The 25,769-nt window shown below is 45.2% G+C and overlaps 1 protein-coding gene across 2 annotated transcripts in view; it reads left to right on the top strand.

Annotated features, from left to right (window-relative positions):
• Positions 1–403: 403 nt before the first annotated feature.
• The window catches only part of COLEC12 (collectin subfamily member 12), a 93,598-nt gene continuing 68,232 nt past the window's right edge, over positions 404–25,769 (top strand). The window contains exons 1-2 of one of the 2 annotated variants that reach the window (XM_038174198.2): positions 404–664; positions 10,906–10,956. In XM_038174198.2, coding sequence (XP_038030126.1) covers positions 652–664; positions 10,906–10,956 — 64 coding nt within the window. In that variant the 5' untranslated portion in view covers positions 404–651. The remainder of the gene's footprint in view (positions 665–10,905; positions 10,957–25,769) is intronic. The other variant, XM_027451978.3, reaches the window with a different exon arrangement.

The following is a 25,769-nucleotide window of genomic DNA, read 5'->3' on the forward strand; positions in this document are numbered from 1 at the left end:
AGTGCGCCTCCCATGCAAACAGGAGTCGGCAGATGATCCGTTATTCCTGGCAGCATCCACAACTGGAGAAATAAAAGCCGCCTGGCCTGTCTATACCCAACCTCACAACCATTCACACCCAGCCTTCAGTCCTCACCCCGCACAGGACCCCATGGAGCTCAGCAGGAGCCAGCAGGCGCTCAGCACGCCCCGCAGCCCCTTCCCAACCGATGGGCGCTGGGGTTTCACCCAAAGGTCCCCCCTGGAGAGAGGGGGGGACACCTCCGTGCGGGGAGGGACGTGCGACACCAGGTGACACCAGAACGACCGTCGGGAGGGCAGCAAGCCCCCCCAAAGCCCAGCACAGCCCCGCCTCGGGCTCTGCACGGCCCCGGCCGCGGCCCCTTCTCCCCGGGGCGGAGGGCGGGAGGCGGGGCCGGGCCGCGGCTCGGCGGGGCCGGGCCGGGCCGCTCGGGGCTGGCGGCGAGATCGCGGTGCCGCCGGCGGCCGAGAAGCCACGGCGGGCGGCAGGGGCAGCGGCAGCGGCAGCGGCAGCGGCCGGGCGTGTATGAGCAGCGGCACGGCGCCGCCCGGCCCCCGGCATGGCCCGGCTGTAGGCAGCCACCCCCCGCCGCGCCCCGTCCGTCCTATGCGAGCCGCCCCGGCGCCAAGATGAAAGGTAAAGGTAGGGAAAGCAGCGGGGGGAGCGCTCCGCCGCACACACCACACCGGGAACCCAGCACCCGGCACCCGGCACCGGGCACCGGCACCGGGCGCGGCGTCGCGGTGTCCCCCCCGCCGCCCTGCTTTTATTACCCCCTTTCCCCACCCGCGAGGAGTTTCGTTTCTCCCTCTTTCATTTCCCTCTATCCTTATTCATTTCTTTTATTATTCTTATTATAACTTCTTTTTGCCGGCGTTGCGCGATGTTCGCGGTGTCGCTGCTGAACATCTGGCAGTGATTAGGTGCCAGCGGAGGCTTGAGCTGGCTTGTGAAATGCATTTGGCATATTTCTCCTCGACGTCCACCGACTGGAAAATATTTGGGCTTCGCTTTGCATCTGCTAAAGCTGAAGCCTCGTTTCTTTTCCTGTTCCCTTCATCCTCTCCCCCCCTCCCTTTCTCCATTTAAATGGGTGAAGCGTGCCGCTGCTGCCGGCTGACCCCATCCTAAAAAGTTGTGACTGAGGTGTAGCTGGTAATAAACGTGGTAAATTGCTACATCATAGCCTAGTCAGGATATATCGGGGAGTTGCAAGGAAGCTTTCTCTTTATGAAAATTGATAACCCTACGACAAAAGGCAGAGAGCCCTTGCACGCCGGGCGATAGCTACGATGAGAACATCAAAAGACGCTACGGAAAGTTTAGGAAGTGCTGGGAAGTTTGGGAGGGTTGGGTCTCGTTTTGCTTCAGAGACAAAAATAAACTGGAAGGGTGGAAGGGAAAAAACACACACAAGAAAATTGCTTTTGGGCACCAGTGTGCCTGTGCTTGGATTGCAGGGGTTGCTTCCAGATGCCAGGAGGGCAGTAAACATCATGATAGTTACACTGAGTTTCCAGAGCCCGGGACACCAAATGATGTGATTATTTATGCACTTGCCAGAGTAGCTGCCCGAAGGGAGGAGAAACCTTTATTTTATTTATCTTTTTTGGGGGGGGGGGGAGCTGCTTTGGGGGTTTTTGGTTTTGCAAGCCCCCCCAACCCCCTTTAAGTTACTTCTCGCCCTGTGATGTGATCTCTCCGTAAGACATTAAAAATAATGTATTTATAATGTTCTTTATAAGGGTACTCGTGCCAAAAGTTTTGTCATCAGCTTGTCATTATCAGCATAACTGTAGTGGCAGGAACAAGCCAAAACAATGGGAATCCAGGGATATAAGACCACGGGTGTTATCACTGAAAGCTTTCTGTTTTTGCTGGGGCTGAGACCCTGGTGGTTGCGTAGGGGGAGGCAAAGGGCAGAGGACAGCAATAATGTTTTTGGGTAGCCACGTGCTGTTATGCATGGCACCTGGGACCAGGGTTTGAATCCATTGAAACTAGCGAGCATTTTGTTGTAGTTGTAAGTGGGTGTAGGACGTGGTCTGGCAAAATACGACTTCTGTCTCCTGCTGCTATGCCTCCGGTGCTCTTTGCAAAGTGAAGTGGCGTTTGGAGGGGCGATGTCACCCCTGCTGCGAGCACGTGCTGATGCCCGCGCCCTAGCGAGAGGGAGATGCTTCATTCTGCCTGCTAGCCATTGCCAGTCGGCTTCCCCGAAAGTGACCACAGCTGTCTTATTCTTCCTCCCTCGCAGAATTACAAAAATCAGTAATAAAACATGCAAAAAAGAAGGTAACTGTGCTCATAACAAGAGAAATGTAAGCCTTCAGACAAGTCATCAGGTCAAGTGCTATTGCCGGTGTTACGGAAGCTATAGAGCCAAAACAAATTTTGACTCCGTGTTTTCCTTTTCTGGGTGCATATTTGGTTTTCACATTTTCTCTTTAAACTCAATGCTGGTGATAATTGTAGGACCTTAGAAGTCAGTGTAGCTACACATTTCTCTCAGTAACAAGATGATCTGTTGATTGCAGCTGTCTCTGTATCTACCCTCTCTGGAGAACAGAGGAATATCTAAATAATTACATCACTAAGTATCTGTAAGGAATAAATTATATTTTCCATTGCTGGGATTTGTAAAGTGTTATGTTTTAAATCAGTAAAATAAATTGAGGTTTATGCTTAATGCTCTTGCAGTTTTATTTCCAGCAAACTACACTGAGCTCACAAACTTTGTGATACATTTTAATAATAATTCATCTACTTTATAAAGGGACTCGACTGCTTTAGGGTCAGATGTATCTTTACCAAATGATAAGTTCTCTTCTAAGTTTTAGTTATGTATTGGGGTGCGAAGCGGTATTTGTCGCCTAGGAAACAAATGAAAACAGCTTCCTTGGAGTCAAATAGCACTGCACGTTCAGAAACATTGGGCCCAATTTAAGGCAGGGATACGTGTTGTTCTCTCTATATATCCATTATGAATTTTGTAATTTGTATTGTAAACCAGATCTGCAGTCAGTGCAGGCGTGGCTGCTGCGGTTTTGCCATTTGAAATGTGGGTTTTGTTTGGGCAATGACAGACTACTGATGACACAGTTAAGGTGGTCCTTTGGGACTCTTGCTCTGGGGTGGCAGCAGTGCTCCGCGGTACGTGGCTAAGGCAGCCCAGCTGCTTCTTTCCACTGATCCTCCTCCGACCTCTTCCTAAGAGATCAGCCCAGAGTGCTAAAACCACCGCTTATGTCTCTTAACCCAGAGCCTGGATGTAATCTGCAGGTGGAACCTCCGCTTTCGACACTTGAACATGCACTCAAAATTCTCCTGTTCTCTCTTGACTGCCTTGAAAGCTCTTAAAGTAAATAATCCCTTTAGATGATGTCTGCCTTCTTGACAGATTTTGTCTTCTGAACCGGTTTGATGCCACTGCTATTTTAAAGAATAAAGCTAAATTTTCAAATGCTGGAGAAATGTGTCTCTCTCCCTCTCTAATCTTCTTGTGTATGAAATCAAATGAGTGGTTGTCTGCAAATAGGTCTTCCCTGGATAGAAACAGCAAACTGCAAATTTCAAAAAAATCCAGTCCAGAACATTTTGCAGAAGCCAGAAGGCATCTGAAAAACAAGGATTAGAAGTGGAGTGATCCAGTAACCTCTACTTACTCCAGTTATAACAGAGTTTATATGAATATAGTGACATAAACATGAAACATATGCAAAAGCTCTGAGTGGTGTGTGTTGGACATGTCACAGGACCCTACTACAGAAGTTCAAAGGCATGAGCAGTTATAATAAATGTGTGATACAACGCAGAACAAATCCCGAGCAATGCTACTATACAGCCAGTGTATCCTGAATTGGCTGGTAGCAACAGAGGATTTTAAATGTGTGTGTGAGAAAGATGATCAGGCACGCACGTGTCAAAGGATATTCTCCTTAGCCACACAGATGAAAGAAAGCAGAGTTTTAGAAGCTGTGAAAATGCAAGGGAAATCTGTTACTGCACAAGTAGAAATATGACTGTACAACAGTAATGGCTCTTAAGCAGAATTAGCATATAAGCTATTTAGTATGGGGTTATTTTTGGTAAGAAGTTGTAACTGTGCATCTTAGCTTTCAATACGCTACTTTTCCCAGACACGTAGGACCAGGAATAGCACTGGGGAGTCGATCTGAGTGAGGAAGGCAGTTGTTTAAATCTCTCGTGGCTCTTTCTTCTGCTGCTTTGGAGAAGAGGAATTTATTCTAGGCTGGTTTCGCTACAGCTGAGAGCTGAATAGAGCCCTTTTTGTCACGGCGGCTTTACGCTTGGTTTACATCCATAGCCAAAGGCCATTGTGCTCATAGGTTCAAACACCTTTGCTGGCTTGGCTAGCAGGTAGGGAGGGAAACAGTCTTGCACAGAGATACAGGGCTTGCAGAGCAAAAACAAAGTCAAAGAAAGAAAGGGAGCTAGAAGAAATGTCAAGGATGAAGGCGATTCAGCGCTGCGAAGGATGTGTGCCCAGTTATCTTCAGATTCACAAAACACTCCTTATCCTGAGGTTCTCTCATGTCAAAACAGAGATTTCCCCGACGGAAAGCAAAATAAAGGCGCTTTTTAGCAGGCACTGAAAGTGAACATGATCCTCCTAATAATCTGAGTGTGGTCTGTGTGAGCGAGGGATCAGCGTAAGATGAATTGTCTTTGGAGTTTGACTGCTTCCACCTAAAAATGCAATCCCTTTTGGTGCATAAATTTGAGGTGAAGACTGGGACGTCGCTAGGAAACAAAGTGGATGACTTATGGGAGGCAATATAGAAGTATGTTGTTCAGGAATGCGTGTGCTGTTTTAATGCTCTTGTTAATTGCCTCCTCCAACATGCAGACAGGGAGGCAAGAGTTTTCAGCGCACTAATGAGAACAGATCTGTTTGCCCTTAAATCATTACACTGAAATATGATATGATTTAAACCTTTAACTTCTAAGGTCAGCCCTCTGCACCGTGCAGCTGGTCCTGGCCCCAGCAGTGCAGCATTGCTCTGCAGCATTCATAGGCTAACAAGTTTTGTTCAGGAAAAAAAAAACACTAATTATTCTCTTCATTTTGTGCCTAAAAAGCAAAACTAGAGCCATCATTCCTATACCTGAATCTCTTAATCTTCTCTTTTTTCATTTTTTTTTTTTTCATTCTTATTGTGAGCTCTCACATTTTTTGACCTTAGGATTTGGGGTGTATACCAAGACCATAGCACTGAAATGCTCCCATTTGCCATGACTGGTTTTTTTTGTTTGTTTGTTTTGTTTATGCATGTGTTTGGTGATGGGAGATACAATCCTAGTCTTGGACTGTAAATCTCAAGGGAAGGTCTATGATCTGCAACCTCGCCTCTTGCTTTATTGTGGTATGAACAGCGGACCAGTTCCCAGATCTGAAGGACAGGGGTTGGGAAAAGCCTCAGTCTCCTTGCCAGGATCCAGGCTGAAGCGACATCCCAAAGGATGCTTGGGGATGCGTGGAGGTGGGCTTTCTTCCAGGGCTGCCTCAGCTGAACCTCTGCCTCAGCTTCTCCAAAGACCTTCTGGAGCCGGCTGCTCTGCAGATGCCGAATATATATAACCCCCGTCCGAAGGAGCAATCCCACAGAGGAGGCAAAGGACTGGATGGAAAACAGTGGTGCTGAGCTCAGAGCCAGCCATGGCAACGTGTTGGCTTGGGACTGCATCAGTAGGGAAGGGTTTTCAACATGGGTTGGGTTTTTATGAGGGAAAGCTTGTCAAAATGGAAGCAAAGAGGGAAAGATTTGAATATGAAAAGCATCCGTAAGGAAAAGGGAATGGAGAAAATCATAAGAAGTAGACAAGTGAAGTGAAGCATCTGTGAAGACAGAGAGGTTATATCCCATTAGCAAAAGTAGGAGACTGTCCAGAGTAAAAGCTATGAAAACCAGTGCAAACCAATTAGGCTGATGAAGTCATCAACATCTGAAGGCTGCAGCTGTTTGCCGTGCTTCTGCTGGCTCAGTTTCACCTCTAGGTCAGCACTTTGAATGTAGGCTCCATTAATAGTGACCAGAAATGCATATAAATCTGGTCACTGCTCAAAAAGCTTTTGAAATGTGATATGAGAAAGATATTGGTGCTCACTGTGCTCTTCTGTCTAAACACATGTTAATATTACAGAAACCTCACAAGTGGACAAGCCCAGTGAGAGGGCTGAGATGGAGAAGGTGAGCAGAAACAGCTTTAGGATGCTCCAGAAAGTCTCTCCAGCCACCCTTTTTGCACGCATCTGAGCAGCGTTCTGCATTGATGCTGGTTTATGGGATAAAGAGAGGAATATTATAATTTTCAACTACTGGGCATGGTGTCTTTCCAAATGGAAGGAAAGGAAAGGAAAGGAAAGGAAAGGAAAGGAAAGGAAAGGAAAGGAAAGGAAAGGAAAGGAAAGGAAAGGAAAGGAAAGGAAAGGAAAGGAAAGGAAAGGAAAGGAAAGGAAAGGAAAGGAAAGGAAAGGAAAGGAAAGGAAAGGAAAGGAAAGGAAAGGAAAGGAAAGGAAAGGAAAGGAAAGGAAAGGAAAGGAAAGGAAAGGAAAGGAAAGGAAAGGAAAGGAAAGGAAAGGAAAAAAGTCTTCTTGATAGTATTATGAATTTTACAGAGTTGCACTGGTATATAGCTATACAGCTCCCATTAAGCTGGTGGGAAATGCAGCACCCTTAACGATTAAAGCTCTTTGAGAACACACATTATAGAGAGATTTATTTTAAAGGAAACTCTTATACTGGATGTCATTGTTGCTGCAAATTAGTCTCACAGTCCCGAGTTCCCAGCATGGTACTTAGGGGTAAGTTGTAATGCGCTGTAAATCCAGTTTTCAGGGGGTTATAAATTAGCTTCTAAAATCTGAGGTGAAACTTGGCTCAACGATTTTCAGCCCGGATGCCTCCTTCTCTCCTGAAATATATTTCCATGGATTTTGAAATTTAGCGTGGAACATTTGTGCCTTTCCTTAATTAAAGACTTGAAACAAAGGTTCCTTTTTAAACCCGTGTTTACCACACAGAGAAGTTGTAGGAATAGATGAATACTATATGTCTGTAGCCAGCACACGACCCAGGATCTCTATAGTTCTGAGGTCTACTGAGGTTCAACATCGCTAAGTGCTGGTTCCTGCACTTTGACCACAACAACCCCATGTAGCACTACAGGTTTTGGGGCAGAGAAACACTACAGGATCTGGGGCAGAGTGGCTGGAAAGTTGTGTAGAGGGAAAGGATCTGGGGGTGCTGGTCGATGCTCGCCTGAAAATGAACCAGCAGTGTGCCCAGGTGGCCAAGAAGGCCAACGGCATCCTGGCTTCTATCAGGAATAGTGTAGCCAGTAGGACCAGGGAGGTGATCATCACCCTGTACTCTGCTCTGGTGAGGCCGCGCCTCAAATACTGTGTTTAGCGTTGAGCCCCTCACTACAAGAAGGATGTTGAGGCCCTTCGAGGCACCTTGAAGGTGTCCAGAGAAGGGCTATGAAGCTGGTGAAGGGCCTGGAAGTCCTACGAGGAGCGTTTGAGGGAACTGGGGTTGTTTAGTCTGAAGAAGAGGAGGCTCAGGGAGACCTTGTTGCTCTCTAAAAGTACCTGAAAGGAAGGTGTGGGGAGCTGGGGGTCAGCCTGTTCTTGCAGATAACTAGCGATAGGACAAGAAGGAATGGCCTCAAGTTGCACCAGGGGAGGTTCAGGATGAAAAAAGAGGAGATATTTCTTCTCAGAAAGAGTGGTCAGGCATTGGAAAGGGTAGCCCAGGGAGGTGGTGGAGTTACCATCCATGGGGGAGGTGTTTAAGGAAAGGCTGGATGTGATACTTAGGGACATGGTTGAGTGGGTGACATTGGTGGTAGGGGGATGGTTGGACCAGATGATCTTGGAAGTCCTTTCCAATCTTAATTATTCTATGATTCTATGATTCTATAAGTTCATTATCTTGAAATGGCTGAGCAGGGTGTGCTGTTAGAAGGTGCCAGCTGGACATGTACATTAGCAGCTTTGCAGAACACCTCCCATATGCCAAAAAGGCACCCATTAAAGGAAAGGGATAAAATGGAAACAATTTCCCTAAAATCACACTGCACCAAAGACTCCTCAGATCCTGTGCTGCTCCAGAAGGAGTGAGCAGTGCAGTGGTTATAGGACCTGGGTAGTCCCAGGGCCAATTTAGCATCCTTTTTGGCTCCAGGCCAGCTCTCTCTTACTTGACCTCAGCACTGACTCAGAAGTGGCCCATGATTAATTTATTTAAGATTTAAGAACAAGAACCAGAAATTACACAGTTCTAGTCAACAGATTTTTGCTTCGCCTCTAGCAAATTAATCAAATGAGAGTCCAATTTGTTTTAGATTAAATGAATTCCCTCTGTTCGCTGTGTTAATCCCCAGTTGAACTGCCTTCTTATAATTTCCATTCCCTTGAAGCATTGTACTGTAACTTATTTAACTCTACAACTGTATTTATTAGAGGTGTTGCAGTAATAATTTATAACTGGAAGGCAAGCAGTATTTGGCATTTGTACTCGGTGTAGCGTGGATATTGCCAAAATATCTCAAAGCCTTTTTTAGAGGGGATCAGAGCTCTTGCTTTGTGCTGACTACCTACAATATTTGAGGTACTCCAGCTCAGCTACAGGTAGATAGCCACTTATTTCCAGCAGTTTGCTGTAAACTCCATGTGACAATCTGTTGTAGGCCTCCAAGAAAACTCTTGTAAACCTGAGGGAACAGGAGGTCTCCAGTGGTCCTTCTCCTGCGCGGTTAAATACAGTTGGCTGTTTACATGCATTTCAGTTTCGCCCAAAGTTCACTTTTTTTAATGGGCTTTCTTTCTGCCAGAGCTTAGCAGAAGTCACTGAAATAAGAAATTGTATTTTAATCAGCTTTTCTTTTTTCTTGTACTTTCTTGGTCTAGATTCTCTCTCTTTCAGCTTGAAGCTCTGTAGAGAGCCTATACCTAAACTATGGCTGGTCTTTCCAGCACTAAGGAGTAAATTCTTCTACCTGGGAATGAAAACAGATACTGCTTCAATTACTGCTTCAAAGAGGAGTGTGCCCTTCAGATTTTTCGCCCAGGGAGATATTCCTTGCCTGTATATAAATCTATATCTATGTAGCAGAAATGTTGCATTCATTCCAATCCTCTTTGGAACCAAGAAGGGTTAATTTAAAATCAAGTAAATTATTTCAAACTTAACCACTTTTGCTATGTCAAACAAAACTCTTACAGCAGTTGCAGCCCCATGCAACTGTATGGGCAGCACTGATGTAAAAAGCAAAATTTTTTGTTTTTTAATACCATCCACAGGTGCTCACAACTCATGTATTTCTTCCACTCTGATCTCTGATACTGTCTTTAAAATCAGAAGTCACAGGCGCTTGGGGTGGAGGCACTTGATGATAGCCCAGGAGGAAAATCTTGGAGCTGTGGTGTGGGGTGAAGCCACAGGATCTAAGCACAGCCTGGCTGCATAAGTCAGATGTGGATTAGATAAACCACGTTGCCCTCCAGAGAAACAGGAGGTGATTGTGTTAGCAAGGGAAGGCAGGAAGCTGAGGGCTCTGGTGCTGTTATCTTTTTTTTGTGCAGCTTTTATCTTTTGTGCAAGAAGGGAAGATTTTTACTGAGTAATTCACTGTGGGGATGAGAGGCTTGCTTGTTGGCTGTTAATAGTTGCTTGGTTTGTCAGGATTTGTCATGTTTTTTCAGGTGACTGTGTCTTCAGATAAGGTTTGGTATGATTGTGAGGTGTTGGGTTTTTTTCAAAACCAATCCTGATCAAAATGAGGATTTTGACCCTCATTTTGATCCTAAGGAGCTTCCACTGGTTCTTGCATTTCTTAAATGTACATCTGAAATGAGGGTCCAGCTGAAGATAGACAAGAGCACCTCTGACAGTGAGTGAAATGTGTAATTTCTGGTGAAGAACACAAGTTTTGAGCTGTTTTGTCAAAAGTGCTGTCTGAGCAAAGGGTGACATTGTGTGAAAGGATGCATTTCAGAGACTTAGCTGCATCAGGCAACGTCTTTCTCGAACTGCAACATGTCAGAGGGAGGCGTGGGTCAGATTTGTTCCTGGTCATACACCCAAAAAATTTAGACTTTGCTGAGCCTGGATGAGGACCGTGTATTTTCTTCACCTATCCTTCCAAGGCTGCAATGCAAGTGAAAGCATGGGTGCAGACGGATTTTGGAGGGCAGGGCTTGCTGTCAGCCCCTGGCATTTTCCCTAGCGTGGAGGCAGGCTGGCACCCCTTGAGAAGCAATGCCCTAGGTGTTGATTTAAGAGGGTCCTGGAGGCTTCCCCACTACATGAATTGGTGCATGCAGGAAGGCGAATAGTCTCTTCTTCTTCCCCCTAGAAATCAGGAATCTGAGGGCAACCTGGGCTTGGGTAGAACCTGGTTCAGGGAGCAGGCAGGGCTCTCACTTCCCTCTGCCTCAGCAGAAGTAAGGGTCAGGTTGGTAGAAGGAGGTTGAATGCACAAACACAAACATCCTTTTTATTTAAAAAAAAAAAAAAAGAAAGAAAGGAAAAAAAAAGTTGTGAGTGTATTTCTTCTGCTGATGCCAGCTTTTTCCTTTGTGTAATTGCTGCTGGAAGGAAGCGAAGAGAGATCGAGCTTCCGACAAAATACATTTGTGATTATTAGCATTTTACAGCTTGGTAGCTGGTGAAGATGAGAACAAAAAGGCTGAAACAGTTTTTATATTTGTCTTCTGTTTGAGTTTGTCAGCTCTATATCCCGCCTTTTAGGGGATCTTGCCTCTTTGGGCAAAGCTAGTGCACCTGTAACAAAACCTTCCCATCTTTTTCCAGTCGTAGTAGTAACCTGGTGCTGTATCTTTCTTTCTTTTCCAGACGATTTTGCAGAAGAGGAGGAGGTGCAGTCTTTTGGCTACAAGAGGTTTGGTAAGTGACAGCAGATCTTTCAGCTCACCATTGCTGAGTGCTTATGTTAAGTGAAGCAACTGCTATTAAAATCTCCCTTAGTGGCAGCATGAAAACATAGAGGTACAGGCCCATCATCAATGCCCATTCAGTCTGATGTCTGTCTAGCAGCAGGTGTGATGAGAAACAAACCAATTAATTACTGGATCGTTGCGTGAAGCAGTGTTATGAAAAGCATGTTCACACTTCAATGGAGAAGTGTGCTGGCTGTAAAAAAAGAGTCCGAGCCTCTGAAACATCATCTGTGCCTTCCTTAGGCCCCGGACCAATGCACAGCATGGTCTGTAGGTATCTCCAGAGCTGTTGAATGGGACCTTCTGCACACTCTCCAAAGTCATCGTGACAGCTGAGCCAGGAACTATTCCAGTACTATTCGTGACAGCTGATCTCAAAAAAAAAGGAAGCAAAAGCACACAGTATGAATGCATTCTGATATCAAAACACAGTCCTGGTAACAAGAATCCCTTACCACAGCACTATCTGCTCCTCATCTGGGGGATATGATGATCTGGGTGTGTTTGATTTAACCAAAACCTGGTTAAACTCTCCCATGTGGTGTTCAGGGGTTGAGCATGTTCTTTGTTTTGCCTCTGTTGATGTAAGGGAACTTTTTTGCCTGTATTTACCCTTAAATGAACCCAAAGGTTGGACTTAATACGCTGCAGAATAATGTTTTATACACTACACTTTAAGCTAAAAATTCCATACAGATAAAATCTTAAAGCAATGTCGATCAATTTTTTTTTTACCCAATGCTTGTTCATTGAAAATGGCCTTGTTGTGGGAAGAAAGCAGGGCCATGTGTCTCTGAACAGGGATCAGCATCCTTCGAGACTGGAGCAGGAGTCACTTTCAGCAACCCCATTTGGCAAACAGATAGGAAAAGCAGGCTGAATTTAAAAAGAAAAAAGAAAAAATGTCAACAATTCCCTCCAGCCCAAGAGGAGCAGGGGGAGACACACTTGTGGCATAAGGAGTTGTAGTGGCTGGGAGGTGGGGATCACATTCGCATGACCTCTTCTACCCCCTGAACTACTCCACCACTCCCTGCTGTTGAGCTTTATTTTGGATAGGTCAGCCAACCACAGAGCCAGCATCTGTGGCTTGGAAAGTCCTGCCATACGGCTGCACATAGTTTGTTTCTTGCCTTTTTTATTTTTTTTCTGGATTAGGCCCCGGAACAGCAAAAAAAAATCTTGAGAAATGGGAAAAAGAATTTATCTGTTCATTTCTGTCACCTCCAGCTGAGGAGAAGAAGAAATATTAGGGTTCATTAGCACCTATAAAAACAGCTTCCCTCTGTGTTGCCCACTAACTAACCACCCCATGTCAGCATGCTCTTGCAGTGAACTGCGAGAGGTTTCAGCAAGGAGTGTGTGTCCCACTATCCTCACAGTAAGAGTAATAGTTGTTGTGACCTGATGGGGTTTCTGGGTCTTGACTTGCTTTCCTCCCTTTCTTTTTCTTTTGCCCTGGGTAACATGGTGCTGCCCACAAGAGGTAAGTCAGATTTATCTCCTCTTGTCCAAGAGTGCTTGTGCTGTTGCTCTTCGTAGGGCAGAAGGCAGGAGGAAAATGCCAACATTTGTGGAGGTACCCACAGGGCACAGCCCACCTACAGGTTATTTCCCCTCCTTTAGAAAGCCTGCTTTGATGCATTCCCATTTCTACAGGGACCACTGCATCTCCAGCCACCCTCTGAGCAACATCCAGGGGGAGCAGGAGCCATATGCCTTCAGCAGCATTGGCTCCTCCATTCAGGAAGGTGACGTGCACATCTTTTGGAAACCTGAAATTTGCTGACCAGCCAGAAAGGCATTTCCAGTGGAGTGCAACAAGTACTATTAGGCCCAAAATACAGCCAAGTAGTTTGAGACCAGTAGGAAGTGTTATGCCTGCTGTCCCAGCTTGTGTTCCTTCTTGGCCCTGTGTCCTCACTTGTAGTAGCAGGTAATATTGGGAGCATTCAGGTAATTAAAGATATTATTAAGGATAAAAGAACAAGAATAAAGGAGAAACACTATTACTAATGTTGGGGAAGAGGAAGAATGAAATATTCCTTTCATGCCATTGAGAGGTTTTACATGTGGCACTAAGGGATGTGGCTTGGTTATGGCACTTGGTGGGTCAGGTTGGTGGTTGGACTTGATGATCTTGAAGATCGTTTCCCACCTACATGATTCTATGATTCTATGTTTGGAGAAGCCCAAGGCAAGAACCAAGCTTTGTTATGCAAGCCCTTGACAGAAGGTCATTTTGAACGGAGGCCTGTCCTGTCTGCTGGGTGGTGCTGTAGAAATCTCAGCACTTGTTGTATACTGCCACTGGAGCAGGCAACGCTAACAGCCGTAGCTATTTTGTTTGTTTCAGGAGCCATCACACAGCAGTTATACAAATATATTGTGACCAGAGGAGTCCCTGTGCACTCTGTTAGCACAAGACAGGGTAGGAAGACCGTGACTCAGGTGCCTTTGACTCCATCTTTTGTAAGAGGGAGGCTTTGTCTGAAGCAAAATGTGTTCCGAGAGGGAGATGGCTAAAGCACAACTTGTTCATAAAGAACATGGCTTGTGGTGAGTCACTGCTGGCAGCTGGGAACATGTGTTGGTCAGCATCTGGCACGCAAAGCCTTGACCAAAATGCTTTCCTCGAGTTCAGCTGAGGAGTTATTATTAGCTGCCTTGTTGCTGGAGCCTGTAGTTTGGTTCAAGGAAGGAAGAGATCTGTGAAGGGCAGGAAGCACTCTCAAGCAATACTCATTTTAGGGAAGAAGCTTTTGAAAAGCAGAGTGAATACTTACCATCCTGCCAGCACGCACCGCTTCCCCTTTTTCTGAACCTTTCTGTCCCTCCTCCTCAGATAAGCTGATTTGAGAGAATTTATCATGTAACTCTTTAGTCCACTGAACTCTAACTGGTTATATTAATCCAAACACACTAAGCACAACACAGTAACATATTAAATAACAATCAGCACACGTGCAGACAGCCTCAAGATCCTAGGAAAATACACACCAGCATTTTTTCGCTTTTGAGTACAGGACAAATTCACTGCAGGGGGTCAGGGAGGTGGAGGAAAACGCTCTTTCCAGCTGACTGAGGCTGTTTGCTTCTTCTCAATGGATGCTCCAGATGTGCAGGGATGCTGCCAGAAGAGCACTGGCTGGTGGCTCGGCTGCCCATGGCTTCGGGTTGCTGCACTGAGAAAACGATGAAGCATGTTTCTTATCACTGTTACTTCATCATCAGTCACTGCTGAGGCTGCTTTGAAGTTATCTGCTCCAGATAACCAGCTGTGCCTCTCCACTGGCAAACCTCTACTGGACTGCCAGATTGCCACCAATGTTAACCCTTCCTTCAATCAGAGTTTTACACTCCCCACTCCTTCTTTGGGAAGGAATGAATGAAGAGAGGTCAAAACTTGCTTTTCAGAATTACACATTTTTGGGATGCTCAGGCTTGAGAGCTCGTTTTCTAGATGGTAGGTATCAGGATGAAATCTCTTTATGTTCAGGTTTTGACCCTCTCCTCTGAGATTCTAGCTCTGATCTTAGTTGCAGGCAAGGGAATTAAAGGGAACTAATGGACTTTGAGGTGGCAGGTCTGATCTTCCCAACTTGCAGCATTCCCAGATAAAAGACATATAGACAACCGTAAATTTTGTTCCTTTATGTTAATGTTTTAGAACTTAAATCCTACACTTAGAGTAATTACTGCATGAATTTCAATGTGAAGTTATTCATCAAATGTACATTGAGTAGTTTGGAGCTGTACCACAATATGAAATAACCAAAACCAAAGGGAATGGCCTTTGAACTGGTGCAAGCCCAGTTTTCATGTTCCAGAAAACAGACGTTCAAGAAATGAACTGAAAGTCCTGATGATGATGAGAAACCTCCCAAGGAAACAAAAGATAGGGCCAGTACACTGCTGATAAGCAGAAGACTAAACAGTTCGTATGAGATAATTAGCCTTTGCCCTCAAAAAACAAAGCCTGAATTGGAGACCATAAGCCTGTCCTAAATATTAGGGCCCATCTCATCACCCGTGCTCAGGACAATGTGTCAGGACCCTTCACCTTCCATGGGGGATGCAAGGGATGACTGAGTTGTGATGTCCATTCCATGCAGTTACAACAAAGCTTCTGACTGTCATTCCAGCTCTGAGAATTAAATCTTAGGGATTTCTGGGCCAAAAACAGACAAATCATCTTGCCACACACTAATGAAATCTGCTATACTAAAACGAGGCTGGAAAAAAAACAAACACCACAGGTTCTAAAACATAGTTAGAAAATATATTTTTTCCCCTATAATTGTCTTAGGGACAGCTGAACTTGATCCATGTAATAACCATTTTCTCACTTTATATTATTTATAATATTTTACACAGAGAGAAGCTGTATATCATTTGGTGTGTATTCTTTTGATAGGATACAACTGGGAAGTTTAAAGAGTTTAAGGAGTTTAACTGCTGATGAAAGCCTTATGAACAGTTTACAGTGAAAAAAAAAAAGAAAACTTTGAGATAGAAGACTTTTTCAGAAAATGATTTAAACTAATACATTTTTTCCCTGTCTATAAATAACAATTCAAACATGATCATGGTAAGCTTTTTTTAAAACTCGTGACTTGGATTTCTGTGATAGTTCAGAAATAACATTTATTCATTAACACTGCACAGACAGAATAATTTTAGTCTTTATCCCTGGATAAATCCAGGCCATTGTTCGCATCTATAATAACATGCACAGAAAAATGTCTGGCATCAGTCTGGTGGTGAGCTATATCCACACAAACCTTAAGCCCCTGACGTGAAGAATAAATAAATAAATAAAAATCTAAGCTTTAGGAATTTGTCAACTTCTCTTTATGGTTTGTAAACGACCAGCAAGGGATTTCAGGTGCCACAAGCCACATACCTCTCTGGGCATTCTTCCACGTGTCTGCCTGCAGCGTGCAATTGTGTGGCTTAATAAAAAGTCAGGGGTCACCGTTACTCAGAAAGCCAGAGGAAAGCCTGGCGTGTCGCTTCCAGGTCAGCAATCTGGCCATGTGTATCAGATGAGAGGATTTTGTCTGCATGTGTCCTGGGGTAATTAAACCCACACTGTGTGGTGGTGTCGGTGTGGCTGTTCATTTTAGGCAAAGACATTTCATTTGGAGCCTCTGTTCCCATTGCAATGTCTCCTCAGGTGAGTCCAGCATCGCCAGCTGCCCTGGGGCTGATGCTGGGGGCTGAGGAGTACACAGGCACTGTGTGTGCAGGAGTTTCTTTGTTTTTCTTTTCATTTTCAGGATGTATCCAGAGTACTGGGGCAGTTAGCAGGGATTTGAGCTCTAGATAAAAAAAATAAAAAATAAAGAGGAATATATGCAGGGAGCTGTTGTCAAGGTGCCTGCATACCTCTGGCTGTGTTCCTCCTCTGTCAGCAGCTTCTGTCTCTTACCATGTAGAAGGCACAGCTGATAAATAGATTGTCATTGAGATATCCCAACTGCAAATACAAAACTGCCAAATCTTTCTGTGCTGGTAAAGACGGAAAGCAGTTGGCGCATCCTGACAAATCCATCAGCGTCAGGCAGTAATAGTGAGATCCAAAATGTTGACAGAGCTGTGTGTCTCAGGCTGACGTAGCCTGGAGCTGTAAGAGCTGTTGGGGTCGATGGGCATGGAGCTGCCCTTCTCCCACCTGTCCTGCCGTGCCTGGCTGAAGGCACTTCTCCTAATCCAAGCCCCTAAAGAGGCCTCTTAGCAGCGGAGTGGGTGACCAAAGTCATTCCAGCTGTGTGCTGGTCTGTAGGCAATCTAGTTTTTCTTTGTTATGGGTTTTTCCCAATCGAGTGCAATTAAAATTCTTGACGTGTTTCTTCCTATATTGCCTTTGCATGCCTGGAATCATACCTGCTAAGTCAATCTCTGCCTTTCCCTGAGACGCATTGGAAGGTGGCATGGTCACCATTACATGTGAATTTTGCTCTCTATTTTTCATTAGGGCTATAAAATAGGTGTGTGGGCTGAGCAGAGTGTTGTATTTACAAACAGAATGAAAGATGCTGGCTACACTGTAAGCAACACCTGGGGATTTTGTATTTATTTTCCTGTAAACTAGCTGGACAAATAATGAAGCATTCAGCATCTGGTTGCTGCCAAAACACCTAGGCTGCGTTTTGGGCTGTTCAGCTTCATAAGTAATTACCTGTGAGATTAATGCCGTGGAAGGAAACTAAAAATTGTATTTTTGGCACTCAGTACTGTTTCCATGGAAAAAAGCAACACAGAAAAACCATGGAAGAAATGAAAATTTAAGATAAGAAGCCATGATAAGGAGGAAGGGGAAGATAAAATAGTTGGAGATGCCTGCTGGTGGGTTCTCCCAGTGTTGCCCTGTAGTTGTAGCACACATCAGCATTACTAATGTCCCTGGTGAACTTCCCTTGAGCTTTATTTAGAATACAAGTCTGTCTCTGTAGCCAGCAGCCGCCATACTTTGCTCTTTACAGCCCGCTGCTAACTGTAAGGCTGCAAGTGCTCAGATGTGCCTACCTGATCCAAGGCTTTTCTGTACCTGCTTCAGAGCCATCCCACACCAGGAAGCTGCAGTGCTGTGCTTACTGCTGGTGTCACAGGTTTGGAAGAGGCACGCTGGTGCACACTGTGGCAGGGGATGCTGTTTTGCCTGGAGGATATGTTGTTAGATACACCTAGCAGCACTCAAACATAAAACCCCTACCTGTCAGGTGCTGCCTGCATTTGTGTCCCAGATGCCTTTTATTTCTTGGGATTTTCATCAAAATGTCCAGGAGGTCTAACACTGACATGCCAAACCTGATCCGGCAGGGCACTGAGCTCTTGGCAGACGCTCTTCAGCATCCCAGTGCGTCCTCAGAGCTGCAGTCAGTGTGAAGCAGTGCTGCTGCCATGACTTTGTCAGCAACTTGTGAACAGCAAGCATGCTAACAGCAAAGAGCTGGATGTTTTACTTAGCAGCTACCGAGATGAATAGTCGGCACAACTCAGCTTGACAGACATGTCACTAGACACACGCACTGCCTGATGAAACAAGCTCCTAGCTGTCAGATTAGGAACAAAGGTGCCACAGAGTTTTGACATAAGATGCCATCTAATATTATGTCAAGCTTCTCTTGGACCCGAGACCAAAGACCTGGTGGTCTCTGCCCTCTCCCACCTTCACACTCAGCAGCCCTGAGCCTGGCCAGCATCCTGGGATCAGTGACACCACCAATGCAATATGTCATGTTGTTGTACTTGGCAAATTCCGTGATGATTTCAGGGAGAAAATCTTATGTGCGAGGATTGACTTCCATACAAAAACTTAATTTAGGGGATAGGCTGGGATTAATTCCACCTGCTTGGGAGCCTTTAAAGACACCCAGCCTTCAAATGGCAGTGGGAAGGAGAGACAGAGGCTGTGTGAAGGGAGATCTGTGCTGAGCCAGAGCTTCTCATTCCTTGCCATTTCGAGTGACTGTACAGATCCTCAACTCCATGTCTCTGTTTTACATGCAGAAATGCTGGGGAAAGAATACAAATGCTTTGGGAACAAAGCCCGTGAGAGATAAAATGGATAGTGCGAATAGACTCAAAAAGCTTTTCGGGCTGTTTTTGCCTGTTGCAGACATTAACAAGGAACAGCACGCTGCTTCGCGAGGTTAAAAACTAAATCAAACTCCACTCTGCTGCAGCGCAACAGCTCAGCCAAAGGAAAGCTGGAATACAATTTCCCCCAGTCTCAATTAATCTTCTGCATATGGGTAAACCTAAGCAGAGCAGGCAGAGAGCCGACAAATTTCCGCTGGTCCCGCTTCGGCCCGGGAAGCGGGTGATGGGAGGGAGGCGCGAGCGGGAAGAGGCCTTGTTGGGTGCCTGGAGCCAACGGGGAGGCCTTGCGCAACGGGGAGCAGAGAGCTTTGTGTCCTGCTGATGCTCTTCAGCTCGGTCAGGAATGCATCTGGAAAATCCACCCGGCCAGAGCGAGAGATGGATGCCTTACGTAAATAAAACGTGCCTGGGTTTTCCATGGCACACCTAGTGGCTCTTACTGGAGGCAGCTGGAGGTTTTGTGGGAGCTCGAGTGCAAGACCAAAGGGGTCCACTTCTCTTCAGCCTGGCTAGGGCTCATTAGGAGATTTTGTGTTAACAGTCTTATCCAGACGTTTAGATCCAGCCTAACTCAACCTAGGAGCAACTGATTTTTTCTGCAAGCCATCCTGTGATGCCACAAACAGGCAAGGCAGGCAGGTTTTCTTTTAAGGACGTGAGGGCACTAGGATCTGCTCAGCAAGGCTTCACCACATATGTTTCAAAACACGACGTTTTAAAAGTTTGGAAAATGTCTATTGATTTTCTTCACGTAACGTATTTCTGCGTGCTTGTTACCAGGGTCTTGGCCAGGAGCACGGAAAATTCCACCAAGTTTTATATTCTGAGTTAGCCTGGGAATGGGCATGCAAGCTTTCACTTGCCAGGCTTGTTAAGGTCAATGGAGTCTACTCGGTCGTGCTCAAAGGCAGAAAAAACACTAGCCTTGTATATTTTGTTAAGAGGCTAAGGCATGATTTCAGACCATCTGTGTGTATAGGGACAACTGGTAACTGGAAGATTTCTTATATACATTTCTGCTTTATTGTTTAACGAAGAGCAATCTGGTTACAAAAAATTAAGTAATACACAGAGCCAAGGGATATTTTTCTTCCTTCCTCCCTTCTCCCTGGAAGTTAATTGCTTTGGGTAGAAATACAACATATAATGCCCCATGTAACTAATGATTTCATTTTAAATCTGGCCTGGAAGACTCAAGTTTGGAGGGGAAAAGCTCTTGTCCTTAATTAACATTTCGCACAGGCTGAAGCCAGAGTAGTCTGAACACCCACTGTCAAGTTTCAATGTAGCATCTGTGCACAGCTAAAGTCACTTCTCCCCAGAAGTTATTGCATATCACCGTTTGTGTGCGCGGATGTTTATATTTAAATGTATGTGCTCAGTTTCGTATGAATACATCCAGATTGGATTTGGGTCATTGTATTGGACTACCTAGCAGCACAACTTCAAATATACAAAACCCAGACCCACGGACGTTTAGCTGTTGTGTAGGTTCCATCTGGAAATGTGTTCCGAGTGTGTTTCTGGGCGTGCTGTTCCCATGGTCAGGAAAGCCAAAAACCTGAGAGGTTGGTTCTCCTTCTCACCCTGTTCCAAGACCCCAGTCGAGAGTTTAGAAATCATCTTGCCACGCCAAAAAATGATGCTGCATGTATGCATTCCTAAAATGGGCCAGCTAAGCATTGCTCCATAACTTATTTGTCTCCTTCGGAAAACAGGTTTCTGCTTGATTAATGGTACTATGTGTTTAACCTCTTTTACAGATGTGTAAAAATGACCATATGTGTATTTCGGTGCAAGGGGAAGTTTCTTTATTAAGTGGACTAAAGGATACACAGCATGGCTCACTTCTAAGGAAAGGAGAAGCAAACAAACCAACATCTGGTTCTTCTGCTTATTGCAGAGGATTTGAAAAATCTTTCCTGACTATTAAAATATCTAAAACTGGTGCATTTTTTAAATAGTTGGTCACCATTAGCTAAAATTAGGAGAACACTTTAAGGTGTCAAAATAATGACTTGAACGTGTGTGAGGACTTGAACCAACCAAAATAGCAGAGGAAACGGAGGAGGAACAGACACGTCTGTCTGGGTCATCAAACAGAACCAAATACAGACCATTTTTCAGGAGTCTGTAATTCAGCCCCTCTTTGTTCCATCCTTGCTGGTCTTTCCTCTGTCACGGATCACCCTCCATGCAGGTTCCAAATCTGCACGTGAAACCAACTCTGGGGGAGATCCCTTCGTTTCTGTGGCATTCACAGCTCAAGGATGAGCTCAAAGCTCATCTGCTTTGCGGAGATGCTACTCTGGGGTGCCAAAAGGGAACCCCACATTCTACTGTTTCTTTTCTAGCGACAGCAGGAGCAGAGCAGAGGTGACTCCTGTCCTTCTGCTCTGCCCATGGCCTGGAGTAGGCCAGCAGAAGGTAGAAAGCAGATCTCAGCCCTAGGCTCAGTGCTGAGCCCACCAAGACGATGCAGCAGGGAAATTTGGTAGCAGGAAGAAATGCCTGCCAGTGTCAGAGTGCCCTGAAAAACCCATAAACTTCACAGCTGGCCTCTTGCTTGAGCAGACCCTGATTCTGGGCTGGGATCAGAGAAGGAAGCTCAAGTTTTAACCCCTCTGCCCAGCACGTTTCTGCTCCACTCACTGCCACGTGGGATGGGGGCAGTTAGCCGGTGTTTTGCCTTTGCAGCAGTGGCCACATCTGTGGCTCTGCTGCAGCTTTGCATCCCAGCTCCTGAGCAGCTCGTATTCGTGGCAGATGGCTTTGGGAAAAGCGGCGTTGTGGGGCTGTATTTTGTTCTCAGCCATCTATGCGAGAGGTTACTGTGAGCGGTTCTGTGATTTATTAGAGAGAAACGGGGCTGTGTTCGCCACAACAAACCCTTTCTATTGCACTTGGTTTGAATAGCAATTGAGCTTCTAATCATGTCTCCAATGGAAAGAGGACTCCTTGTGAAGTCCGTCATTTATTGCAAAGAAAGAAATTTCACATGCGTGAAACCAGATGACCTAAAAAAAAATAAATCAAAATTCAGAATAATCATAAGAGCTTCAAGAATAAGTATTTGTCCAGCAGGAGTTCAAGGTGGCCTAGGAGAGATTTAGGGGAAGTCTCTTTGTAAAGGGAAGCAGAAGAGCTGACAGTGAAATTAAAAGGCAGCCTATGTCAAAGCACTACTTACGTCACTGCAGTTCTCTCGATTTGGAGCTTGCTGGTTGCGCTGATGTGGCACTATAATTTAATCACTTTATTTTATTTTTCCCCCTTCTGGGAGGTTTCTAAAACACTCTTTTAGAAAGAAAAATAAATAATCTCTAATGTCTTTTCAGTTGTTCTTCTGGGAAGACTTGTGGTGAGTTAAAAGAAAATACTCAGTGAAGCTGTGAATGGGAGACATTTCCAGGGTGGGTGTGTTTTGAGGTTTGTTTGGGTTTTCATAATACTCTACTCCTATGTCTTTTCTTTTTTTTTTAATAGCTTTCAGATGCTTTTAATACAGTGGAAATTCAATTAAGAAACTCCTCCAAATTCCACAAGTTATGGGAGCTTTGTGAAGCGACGTGTTGTAGGACCATCTCAGCCACTGCAGATACACCCTGAGGACAGTTCTCAGGTCCTGCAGCCTTTACTTGGGTGAATTCACAGCAAGGAGTTTTTTTGCAGACATTTTCTTCTCCTTTTGCTTACAGATCCATATTCAAAATGGATTTGTAATCTCAAAATTGTCGTAGGCACAATTGTTTGTGGACACTGGAGTTAGGAAAGCTGAATGGGGTCAGCTTGGGTCTTTCTCCTGCCCTGTGCTGAAGCGCGGTGCTGACAGCAGCAAAGAACAGAGGAAGATGCTGCAATGTGTGTGAGATGCTCTGAGACTGCAGTATCCATCGTAAGAGTTTATCCACAATTTTTTGGATGCTGCTCGGCACAGTTCATATTTCTGAGCCCATTTATCCAAAGCAATGCAAACTGCTCCAACTGCTCCCGCGCTGCTTGGAATTGCTTTTATTTTACATGCTGTGCTTGACTTCATCAGCGCAGGGCAGGCACACTGCAGGACGGGGTTAAAAACATCTGCAGCTTGGAAACCAGCGGCGTTCCCGGGAGAAGGCGTGAAGCCCGGGCAGTGCTGACCTGTTTCCTGCTTTTGTTATGATTTCTGCTCCGTAACCGAATCTCGGCCGGAGCTGGCACGGACGGGCGTGAGCCCGGTGCAGCTGTGTCAGCAGGGCAAGGGCCGCCTCCGCCGCCGCTCACGTCTGTGGGGCCAGCCACCCAAATCCCAGCGGAGAGTTTGCTCATTTGCAGGTCATGCCACCTAAATCAGTGGGTGCTGGCTGCCCTTGCTTGCAAGCTCCAGGGAGCAGCACAGCAAGTAGGAGAGTGGGTAGCGAGGGTCCGTTGCAGCTGTCCCCATCCAGAAGGGATGTACAGGGCTATAAACATAACTCCTTGCTGCTTATATAGTTCCCAGCACAGCTCTTTAGGAAAATCCCATAGCAAATACGTATGGCATTTCAAACACTGGGTGGGGATGCTTTTTTTCCGCATTGAACTCCAAAGCTGTTAATAGGCTTTGTGTTCCCAAAGAGAAAAAGCACATTACCCACACATTTCCGTACCACACAGTCTGCGTGGCATCACAAGCTCAAGTGAATAAAACGGCATGTGGGGGACAGGGAGATGTGTAGCATTTGCCCAGTGCTCACCCCTGGCACAGCCCCGTGCCTCTCCCGGGCAGCATCACCTTTCCAGGTGCATCTGCTGTGATGCCCTCTGGCTTTTTTCCTCATCTCCCCAGCTCACCAGGGCCACAAAAAGTCATCTTCACTTTCTGTTTGTTTTTTCTTCTTCCTTGTGAGACTGATGCGAGCTGGCCCTGCCGTCAGGTCAGTGTTTGATCTTTTTTCTAGCGCGGGCTGTGTGTTTTTCAAAGGGTTTCACTGCCAGAGCTGACCACTACTAAGAGAGAGGGAAAGCAGTCAGCAAACTTCCTCGTTTACAAATGTGCTGCTTGAAAGATTTGCAGATTACATTGCTTGTTTTTCAAACCAACTCACAAGGATGTTGCCAGCAGATTTCCAGTAAACTAGACATTTAAGTCAGAGTGGCTTCTTTGAAATATTTGAACAGTGGTGTATGGAAAGTTACGGTGAAAAAAAAAAACAAGGGAGAGGAACTGCAATCTATATGCAGCTCTTCCTAGGGCAGATAAACAAAACGTCATTCTCTTCAGCTTGTGATCTGTTATGAGGATTTTGTATTTTCCACACAGATTACCCAGGCCTTAAAATATAGATTAGGCAGTTCAGCTGTAGTACACTAGGCAGAGAACGGGGTCTCTAGGGGATTTCTTGCTTCAAACTCTTTTGGAAATTCATGGGAGCTGTCTATAACACAATTTTCTCATAATCATTTTAAATGACTTTTAGGAACGTGTGGAGAGTGGAGAGTCTTCTGACTAGTTCTCATGAGCTACATGCTTAGGTCACAGGTAAATCTACTGTAAATTAGGTAGGGCTCCACTGACTGAAGTAGCATGGTCCCTACCGGTGTCTTAGTGTGAAATGATTTGTTTGGATTCATGTCATCCTGATCTGTGGTACAGGGAGTTAAATGATGTTCACGCAGAAAGGTCTAAATAAGTACGTTGTTTTAAATCACAGTAAGACTGATCATATACTTTCATGGGATTTTGTGAGATGGAGTCAGGCTCTCAGTGAGCAGGACTCATTTCATCTACAACAGCACATGCTGTGCTGTCCCTTAGCACCTGTAAGGGGAGTCTCCTGGTTCCTCCTGCAGAAAATAAGGTGTTGAAGTATGTTTTAAGATCCTAAATATCCATGTGGATCTGTACCTGGCCATGACTGAGCACTAGCACAGGTTGCCCAGAGAGGTTGTGCAGTCTCCTCCATGGAGATCTTCAAAAGTTGTCCATGGTCCTGGGCACCCTGCTCTGGGTGGCCCTGCTTGAGCAGGGGTTGGACCAGATGACCTCCACAAGTCCCTTCACACCTCAACTACCCTGTGATCCTGTGATTTTAATTTTGCACCTTTATATTTTGTTATACATATTGTAAAAATGAGCATAGCTTAACACAATTATGATATCTAGTACATAACATAGGGTTCTCTCTCCCCATCCCCAGTTCAAGAACATTATATGAATAAATAAACAAGTGTTTGCTAAGACCGGTATAGTGTCAAAATATTTTTGCATCTCACCATGAATGTATTAGAGTTTTGCAATAGTAAAGCTAATCCTATGGGATGTACTAAAAATAAATAACATTTTTTAAAAAAAATCCAGTTCTAGATCTTCTCACTGAGCAATAGTAATATTTCCTTTTATTTATTTTGAGATTTACTACAAGCTGTTTCGAGGTGGATGTTCCTACATCCACATTGCTGTTTCAGTAATTTTTAATGAGTAAAAGAGATGCTGAATGTGGCCCTAGATGACCGGGTGATAAAATGGCCAGCAGTTGAACTTGGTTTTAGGACATTTTATGCTTCAAAACTGTATCAATCTTCATCTCTATTTGTTAATATGTATTATCCCACTTTGCATGTTTCTGATATTTTTTGAGCTTTTACTGGGGAAAAGGTTAAAAGAAACCAGATGGATATCTGGAGAGTTTACCACCTTGCAGCTCTGTTCTCTATCTGCATTTCTTGCTGTGCATAGAAGAACCATATTAGTTGCTTCTAGCTACATTCCAGCTTTCTTTCAAATACATGCTGAAGGAGAAGTAGCAAGGACCAGGCTTATCTGACTTGATCTATTTTGCTCCAGAAAGCATCAATATTTACTCAGCTCCCTTGACGCAGTCCTCTGCATTCATCTAGATTTAAGAGGGGAGTTCGGTGCTACTTTAACATAGCTGTTCCTCCAGGCCATGTGCATGTCCCTGCTCGGTCCATGACCTGAGAGAGCCTTGCTTTTACGACAAAACATGGTTATGAGCATGAGCAGCATCATGATCTCATCTGAGCTAATGCTTCCAGCCGTTCACTAGATGGCATCTCCATTGCAACTGCAGGGAGTGTGCTGGGAAGAGGCCATAGGAGAGAGCACCTGCTTTGTTCCCGTTGCTGCTCGTTGCAGGATCAACATGGTCTGGGCTAACCAGCACTGACAGC

Source organism: Anas platyrhynchos, chromosome 2 (genome assembly GCF_047663525.1).
Source record: "Anas platyrhynchos isolate ZD024472 breed Pekin duck chromosome 2, IASCAAS_PekinDuck_T2T, whole genome shotgun sequence".
Taxonomy (NCBI): Eukaryota; Metazoa; Chordata; class Aves; order Anseriformes; family Anatidae; genus Anas; species Anas platyrhynchos.